This window comes from Tachysurus fulvidraco, chromosome 5, assembly GCF_022655615.1.
Source record: "Tachysurus fulvidraco isolate hzauxx_2018 chromosome 5, HZAU_PFXX_2.0, whole genome shotgun sequence".
In the NCBI taxonomy this organism is placed as follows: Eukaryota; Metazoa; Chordata; class Actinopteri; order Siluriformes; family Bagridae; genus Tachysurus; species Tachysurus fulvidraco.
Genome location: NC_062522.1, coordinates 1,163,684 through 1,173,683, shown reverse-complemented (window position 1 = coordinate 1,173,683; position 10,000 = coordinate 1,163,684). Strand labels below are relative to the sequence as shown.

Genomic DNA, 10,000 nt, shown 5'->3' with positions numbered 1-10,000 from the left:
TCATCCTCATCTGGGTGACACTGGGGGTGTGATTATATATATATACAGTCTGATAAATGTTGTAGTGATGTAAAAGACCACATGGAGTTCACATCTCCTCTTTAGTATCAGAGTCTAACTGGAGCTGGTAGATCTGTAGATGTCTCTAGTTTTCATCCATTTCCGTTCGAGGTTACGGGTCTCCCTCTTGAGGGTGTGAGTATGACTATTATAGTGTTTTATCTCTAACCTTCTGTAATCTGACTGGGGCAACAGTGTCTAATGTGCTAGTGAATATAGCGTCTATGCTGTTAGTCATTACATCTAGGTCGTTTGAGTTTAAGGGTACAGTAAGAAGTCCAGACAGATCAGGCAGGTTATTTGTGAATCTGTCTTTGGTGGTCGGGATAATGGTTCTACCGAGTCGATAACGTGGTGAGACACAGTTAGTCTGTTCTATAGGTAGTGTGTACATTATGAGGTAATGGTCTGTGATGTCATCACTTTGAGGTATGATATCTATATCAGTGACTTCTATTCTGTGTGATATTATTAAATCTAGTGTGTGGTTACGTCGATGAGTTGCACTAGTGATGTTTTGTTTGAGCCCAAGTGAGTTTAGTAAGTCCATCAATGTGAGTCCTAAAGCGTCGTTTGTGTCGTCAACATGAATGTTAAAGTCTCCTACAATTAATGCTTTGTCAAAGTTAACCAATAGGTCTGAGAGAAAATCTGTGAATTCTCTAAGAAAAACTGTGTAGGGCCCTGGGGGTCTGGGGGTCTGTACACGGTCGCTATAGCAATAGACATCATGGATGTGTGAGTGTGTAACATTAAGAACAAGCACTTCAAAGAATTGAATCTATACTGTGTTCTCTGGGTAACAGTAAGGAAATCACTAAAGATAGTGGCAACACAGAAGGAGTGCAGCGCCCTTGGGATGTGGTCCGGGAGGATCTCCGCTCCAACTCTGCTGGGATGCAGCCCATCAGCACGGAATAGCCCAGAAAACATTCCAGTTATCAATAAAGAGTAGATTCTGAGCGTGACAGCAAAATGTCTACTGAACCTTTCAATTCCTTGCCGTGGGTGATGTGCTGCGAACCGTCTCCACCAGGGTGTTGAAGTACCTCTGCAGGATCTCCGACTGCCTCAGGCTGGTGTCATTTGTGCCTGAGTTCCTTCTTGAGCGTCATTGCGTTCCTGCTCACAATCCCAGGTACCTGTACAGTGACATCAAGAACACGAGCACCAGGTAAGCAGCGAGTGCGAGCCTTACCTTTAGCCACAGTAGGACAGACGTGGCAGACGATGGAGTCTCCGATGTTCACAGCGGCGCGTTCCGTCTCGCAAAGAAGAAGTAGTTCCGGGTGGGGATCTTGAAGAACGGTGGTGATGGAGGGGGAGAGGTCCTCGACCGTGGCGTCTCGCGTCTTCTGCTGCTGCACCCAGGGTCCGTGGTTCAACACCTAAACAACACCTGGGCAGGCTGCTTCCTGGGTGCGCTGGGCCTGGACAGAGAAACACACGGAGTAGAGGTGGAGTAGTAATTTCATGCTGGGAATTTACCTAAGACAGGTGAACGACTGACCGGAAAGCTTCCAGCGTTTCTTTCCGCTCCCGCAGCTGGGTTTGCTTCACCTGTAAGTCACGGATCTGCTTCTCCACGGCCTCCAGCTCCAGTCCCACATGTGTACAGCTCGAACGTGTCCTCACCTGCACTCAAAGGCAGACACAAGCGACATGGTGTTATAGGGCGAGTACAACAGAGATATTTGGTGTGAGAAGGTGTAGAGAACTACAGTAGAGGTAACCGGGCTAGCAGGCTCGTGATGTTAGCGGGTTAACCAGCTAGAACCGGACAGTCAGGAAAACAAATAAAATGTTAGCGATATCAAAAGGTATTTCGACCGAGTATTTTACTCATAAAATGCTGTTGCTATTGCAGATGTGTTCAACCTGTGTGTTAATGTATAAACAGAGAGAATTCAAAACTGAATTAAAATACTCAGCCAAGCAAACACATGCAATCGGCACGAAACTCACAACAATTGTCCTACCCCCCCCCCCCCCCGTTCTACTGTCATCCCCCTGTCCACCCCCCATCCCCCTGTCCTCCCCATCCCCCTGTCCATCCCTGTCCCCCTGTCCACCCCCCTTGTTCCCCTATCCTCTCCCATCCTCATGTCCACCCTCCATTCCCCTGTCCACTCCCATCCCCCTGTCCCCCCTTTCCCCTGTCCCCATGTCCTTCCTGTTTCCCCTGTCCACCCCTGTTCCCCTATCCTCTCCCATCCTCATGTCCAACCTCCATTCCCCTGTCCACCCATTCCCCTGTTCACACCCCATACCCCTGTCCTCCCCATCCCCCTGTCCCCCTGTCCTCCCCACTGTTCCCCTATCCTCTCCCATCCTCATGTTCACCCCCCATTCCCCTGTCCCCCTGTCCACCCCCATGTATAGAATATGTGTAGAATTAATCCTGGTTTTTCTTACACTCTGCTTCTGTCTCTCAGACGATCTTCCTCGTAAACGTCCTCCAAACATCTACAAACCTCCGTCTGCTGACGTGATTGCTTACCTGGACTTCAGCGTGTCCACCACGGGCATGCTCACAGGAGTGAAGGTGAGAACATCAACGTTTTACAAACCGCAACACATCATCAGTGTGGGTTAATAAACTGACTTATAAACAGAACAGAAACGACTGAAACGTTAAAATACCGCATTATGCATTAATATGCAAATTAGAATCCATGACGATCTGAATGTCTGATTGTTGTGTGTTGATCTGAATGTCTGATTGTTGTGTGTTGATCTGAATGTCTGATTGTTGTGTTGATCTGAATGTCTGATTGTTGTGTTGATCTGAATGTCTGATTGTTGTGTTGATCTGAATGTCTGATTGTTGTGTTGATCTGAATGTCTGATTGTTGTTGATCTGAATGTCTGATTGTTGTGTTGATCTGAATGTCTGATTGTTGTGTTGATCTGAATGTCTGATTGTTGTGTTGATCTGAATGTCTGATTGTTGTTGATCTGAATGTCTGATTGTTGTGTTGATTTGAATGTCTGATTGTTGTGTTGATCTGAATGTCTGATTGTTGTGTTGATCTGAATGTCTGATTGTTGTGTTGATCTGAATGTCTGATTGTTGTTGATCTGAATGTCTGATTGTTGTGTGTTGATCTGAATGTCTGATTGTTGTGTGTTGATCTGAATGTCTGATTGTTGTGTTGATCTGAATGTCTGATTGTTGTGTGTTGATCTGAATGTCTGATTGTTGTGTGTTGATCTGAATGTCTGATTGTTGTGTTGATCTGAATGTCTGATTGTTGTGTTGATCTGAATGTCTGATTGTTGTGTTGATCTGAATGTCTGATTGTTGTGTGTTGATCTGAATGTCTGATTGTTGTGTTGATCTGAATGTCTGATTGTTGTGTGTTGATCTGAATGTCTGATTGTTGTGTGTTGATCTGAATGTCTGATTGTTGTGTGTTGATCTGAATGTCTGATTGTTGTGTGTTGATCTGAATGTCTGATTGTTGTGTGTTGATCTGAATGTCTGATTGTTGTGTTGATCTGAATGTCTGATTGTTGTGTTGATCTGAATGTCTGATTGTTGTGTTGATCTGAATGTCTGATTGTTGTGTTGATCTGAATGTCTGATTGATTTTCAGATCTCTCACTCGGCGGTCTCTGCTCTGTGCCGCTCTATAAAGCTGCAGTGTGAGCTGTATTCCTCTCGCCAACTCGCCATCTGCCTCGACCCGTACTGCGGACTCGGCTTCGTGCTCTGGTGTCTTGCCAGGTGACGATGCACACACACACACACACACACACACACACACACACACACACACACACACACACACTCCTACTTGTTCTCCATGTTCTTGAACACTAATCAGTTCTACAAGCATCACAAACTCATAGCCTGCTGTAAACATCGACTGATGATCATTACACGTATTACACACACTTCACTTTTTTTACACACTTCACACTTTATAATTGTTTTTTTAATTTTTACTTTTTTTACTTTTTTGCATATCCTTTTTTCCTTCTTCGACCCTTTTTGTCTCTCTTTTTAACATATTTGCCATTCTTTAAAGCGTTTTTCATATTTTTTTAAACCCCAAATTTCCTCATTTCCCCTGTAAGATAAATGTGCACAGATTTTTATTGTTGTTGAAACATCTCCCTCTAACGGTCACTTATATGAATCACACCATAAAAGCCCTGTGGCATTTTCATGATCATACAGTACAATACAGGAATTTAATCTGTCCCCACTAATGTATTAATTATTTATATATCCCCAGCACTTGTGTTATGTTACTCTCTCAAACACAGGGCTCCAGTTTGAGGGGTTTGATGCTGCTGTGTAATGTTGTGTGTTTTCCTACAGTATTTTTTTGTCTAGTTCAGTTTGCTTCATCATTAAATAAAAATTAAGATCATGTTTGTTATCTTTTATGAGGGTGGAATTTAATGTCATTTTGACACCAAAGTAACTAAATTGCTGGTTAATAATTAATAAAAAGATTTTAGTGATAAAAATAGACATTTACAGTACAAGAGCTCATCTGATGCTCAGTGTACAACAAAGCACTGATTGTTTTGTTGGGAGAAGAAATAGGAACGTGTGTGTGTGTGTGTGTGTGTGTGTGTGTGTGTGTGTGTGTGTGTGTAGTGTCTACTCAGGTCATCAGTCCATCCTGATTCCTCCTCTGGAGTTGGAGAGTTCGTTGTCTCTGTGGTTGAGCACACTGAGTCAGTATCGCATCAGAGACACCTTCTGCTCCTACTCTGTCATGGAGCTGTGTACGAAAGGCCTCGGGGGACAAACTGACATGCTGAGGGTACACACATGACAATACACACACGACACACACATGACAATACACACACGACACACACATGACAATACACACACGACACACACATGACAATACACACACGACACACACATGACAATACACACACGACACACACATGACAATACACACACGACACACACATGACAATACACACACGACACACACATGACAATACACACACGACACACACATGACAATACACACACGACACACACACGACAATACACACACGACACACACACGACAATACACACACGACACACACATGACAATACACACAATTCACTCGCACGATACACATGACAATAGACACACATGACAATACACACACAATACACTCACATGATACACACACACAATACACACATGACAATACACACATGACAATACACACAATACACACACACGATACACACATGACAATACACACATGACAATACACACACGGCAATACACACACACTACACACAATATACACACACAATACATACACTACACACACAATACACAATCCAAGATGACGGCATGACAGTAGCACTCAGCGGCCACTCTGGATACAATATGGTGCATTTTACAGTTTTTAGCAAGACTGTTGCTTGTACATGGACACCAGAGACAGCGGTGTTCATGTAGACAACCGCCAGAAGTTCATACAATACAGAAATCATACAACAACCAACCTGCACGATGATGTGTTGGAAAGGCTTTACAACCTCCACTTGCTGCAGAGAGACCAGACCTCCAGTCCTCAGCGTCACCTGATACCGTAGACCGTCATAAACTCTGAGTTCAGCTCAGACCTGATTACTGATAACGACCAGAACATACAGCTGACTGACACAACATTGGTACAGAAGAAGACATGACAGACAGGACACAGAGGTTACCATTAGTTCCTCAGGAGCTCTCGGCTGCACTGTTATAAACTGTCGTAGAAAGGACATTATTTACATTTACACTATTTACTGTAGAGTGTCACCCAGATGAGGATGAGGTTCACTTCTGAGTCTGGTTCCTCTCAAGGTTCCTCACATCATCTCAGGGAGTTTTTCCTCACCACCATCACCTCCAGCTTGCTCATTAGTGAAAGATATATATAGTATTTTATATTTTAAGTTAATATTTTTAAAATAAATTTTAAACTTTAATTGTATATATTTATTTATTCATTCATATGCATTTATTTATTTGTATCCTTTTCTTTTCTTCTTCATATATATATATTCTCTCTCTTCTGTTTCTACTCTTCTGTAAAGCTGCTTTGAGTCAATGGGAATTGTTAAAAGCTCTAAACAATTAAATTAAATTGAATTAAATTCAAAGCGCTCACACACCCAGACAAGCCACGCCCCCACACAAGCCACGCCCCTTCCAGGACAGCAGAGACAGGCAGGACATACAGGTGATCACTAACTACAGGACTTCACCTGCCTGTGATTGTGATGCCTCCCTCCCAGATGTGCTGAACACTTCTACGCTTGGTTTGAGGTGCAGAACAACGTAGCGGCAAGGAAGACACCCCCCCCCCTCCCCATCCGTGACCAGGTACTCTGTCTATCAGCGGCCGACGTGAGGAGATACAGAGTTAACCCACACAAGGCTGCAGGACCAGACAACGTTCCTGGCAGGTGCTCAGGGAATGTGCAGACCAGCTAGCGGATGTCTTTACTGACATCTTCCACATTTCCCTGAGCAGTGCTGTTGTTCCTAGCGGAGAACTTCACCTGGACACGCAACACCAGCTCCATCACCAAGAAAGCCCAGCAGCATCTCTACTTCTTATGAAGGCTGATAAAGGCCCATCTCCCTCCCCCCAGCAGACAGCTGAGAAGATCATTGGAGTCTCTCTTCCCTCTACCATGGCACCATTTTGGGATCTCAGTGCTCAGGGCTACATCATAATCAACTCAGATAAATATCTGGGAGCTAAATTATTGAGAGCTTTATAGACGAATAACAGACCAGACTTACCACAAGCCATCAGACTCCTTAATAACAGAACTCTACTGAGCTCAATGTGCATCGTGAAGCCAGATGGGCCGCCGATGCTCTGTAAGACGGACGAGATTGGAGAGATTGTGGTAAACTCTCGTGCTGGAGGAACCCTGTACTACGGCCTGATGGGAGTCACCAAGAACACATTCGAGGTCTGGTTATACACACACACTCACACACACACACACGCACACACAAACACTCATAGTCACACACACACTTGCACACAAACTCACACACACTCGTGCACACAAACACTCATACTCACACACACTGTACTACAGCCTGATAAGAGTCACCAAGAACACATTTGAGGTCTGGTTATACACACACACACACACACAAACACACACTCTTACACACTCACAAACACAAACACACATACTCACTCGCATACATAAACATTCACACAAACACTCATACACACACACAAACACACACACACACTCACACACGCACACACAAACACTCATACTCACACACGCGCACACAAACACTCATACTCTCACACACACACACACACGCAAACACTCATACTCGCACACACACACAAACACAAAAAGACACTCATACTCGCACACACTCTCACACACACAAACACTCATACTCACACACACACATGCGCACACACACACACACACACAAACACAAACAGACACTCATACTCACACACACTCACACAAACACTCATACTCACACACAAACACAGACACTCATACTCATACACACTCATACTCTCACACACACACACACACACACAAAAACACACACACTCATGCACACACTCACACACAAACACTCATACTCACAGACACACACACACACACACACACACACACACACACAAAAACACACACACTCATGCACACACTCACACACAAACACTCATACTCACAGACACACACACACACAAACACAAACAGACACTCATACTCACACACACTCACACACACACACACACACTCACACACACACACACACACACACACACACACACACGCAAACACTCATACTCGCACACACACACAAACACAAAAAGACACTCATACTCACACACACTCACACACAAACACTCATACTCACACACACACATGCGCGCACACACACACACACACACACACTCATACTCACACACACTCACACACTCATACTCACACACACACACACACACACACACACACACACACAAAAACAGACACTCATGCACACACTCACACACACAAACACTCATACTCACAGACACACACACAAACACAAACAGACACTCATACTCACACACACAAACACTCATACTCACACACACACACACACAAACACACAAACACAGACACTCATACTCACACACACACACACACAAACACTCATACTCACACACACACACAAACACAGACACTCATACTCACACACACTCACACACTCATACTCACACACACACACACACACACACACACACACACACACACACACACACACACACAAAAACACAGACACTCATGCACACACTCACACACAAACACTCATACTCACAGACACACACACAAACACAAACAGACACTCATACTCACACACACTCACACTCACATACACACACACACAAACAGACGCTCATACTCACATACACTCATACTCACACACACACACACACACACACACACACACACACACAGACACTTGTACACACACTCACACACAAACACTCATACAGACACACACACATACACACAAACACAAACAGACACACACACACACACACACACACACACACACACACACACAGACACTTGTACACACACTCACACACAAACACTCATACAGACACACACACATACACACACACACACACACACACACACACACACACACACACACACACACACACACACACACACACACACTCACACATCACAAAATGTAATAAATTATATTCCTCTGAAACCTGCAGGTGATCCCTGTGAATCTGAATGGAGCTCCTATTGGAGAAATACCGTTCGTGCGCTCAGGACTGCTTGGATTTGTTGGACCGGTAAAAACGCCTTGATGTTTAAAGTTCTGTTACTTTATGGTTCTGTGCTGCTTGTAAAAGTGTCTTAACAGAGATCGGGTTCTCCTCGTGTGTTTCAGGGCAGTCTGATATTCGTAGTCGGGAAGATGGAGTGCTTGCTGATGGTCAGTGGACGTCGCCACAATGCCGACGACCTCGTGGCTACAGCCCTCGCCGTGGAGCCGGTCAAGACCGTGTACAGGGGCAGGTGTGTGCTTATACTGACGTGTACAGGGGCAGGTGTGTGCTTTATACTGACGTGTACAGGGGCAGGTGTGTGCTTTATACTGACATGTACAGGGGCAGGTGTGTGCTTTATACTGACATGTACAGGGGCAGGTGTGTGCTTTATACTGACATGTACAGGGGCAGGTGTGTGCTTATACTGACATGTACAGGGGCAGGTGTGTGCTTTATACTGACATGTACAGGGGCAGGGTGCTTTATACTGACACCCAGTGGCCAACAGAGTAAAATGAGTTTGTAGCTCACACAGTTACAACTAATAATTTTATCTACAGTGTTTTTTGTCTGTATGTTTTTAAATGTCCCTGTGTGTTTACAGGATTGCAGTATTCTCAGTGACCGTGTTCTATGATGAGAGGATCGTGATCGTAGCAGAACAGAGACCTGATGCCAGTGAAGAGGACAGTTTTCAGTGGATGAGCAGAGTTCTGCAGGTGAAGCTCCTCCCATGCTTCTGTAATTAAACTTGTCTCTGCCTCCTCATTTACTGTGGCCTCGCCCACGTGTATACTTTCTTCACTTACAGTAACGGCACTTGGCAGATCCAGAGTGACATTTCTCATTTATAAGTGAGGTCGAGGCTTAAGGGCCTGACACAAGAGCCCAGCAGCTAAACTACTAAACTCATCAGACCTTTAACTGACTCTTTTATCCAGAGCGACTTACATTTTTTTATTTATTGTTTTTTATACAACTGTGCATTTGAGGGTTAAGGGCCTTGCTCCGGGGCCCAGCAGTTGCAGTCTGGTGAACGTGGGAATTCGCTTCCGATTGGTATCCCAGCACCTTAACCACTAGGATACCACATGCAATCATACATTATTGTTATAATTAAGATGGACACTTTGACTTTGTG

General features: G+C 44.5%; 2 protein-coding genes across 4 annotated transcripts in view; both read left to right on the top strand.

Moving 5' to 3' along the window:
- Positions 1-4,914, top strand: part of LOC113649497 (disco-interacting protein 2 homolog B-A-like) — a 33,791-nt gene extending 28,877 nt beyond the window's left edge. Inside the window, exons 32-34 of one of the 3 annotated variants that reach the window (XM_047814000.1) lie at positions 2,496-2,605; positions 3,660-3,790; positions 4,676-4,914. In XM_047814000.1, the coding sequence (XP_047669956.1) occupies positions 2,496-2,605; positions 3,660-3,790; positions 4,676-4,856 (422 nt within the window). In that variant the 3' untranslated portion in view covers positions 4,857-4,914. The remainder of the gene's footprint in view (positions 1-2,495; positions 2,606-3,659; positions 3,791-4,675) is intronic. The other 2 variants (XM_047813999.1, XM_047813998.1) reach the window with 2 other exon arrangements.
- A 1,963-nt stretch (positions 4,915-6,877) lies between these two features.
- Positions 6,878-10,000, top strand: part of LOC125141237 (disco-interacting protein 2 homolog B-A-like) — a 24,880-nt gene continuing 21,757 nt past the window's right edge. Inside the window, exons 1-4 of the mRNA XM_047814060.1 lie at positions 6,878-7,009; positions 8,800-8,880; positions 8,979-9,106; positions 9,464-9,578. Of these exons, the coding sequence (XP_047670016.1) occupies positions 6,878-7,009; positions 8,800-8,880; positions 8,979-9,106; positions 9,464-9,578 (456 nt within the window). The remainder of the gene's footprint in view (positions 7,010-8,799; positions 8,881-8,978; positions 9,107-9,463; positions 9,579-10,000) is intronic.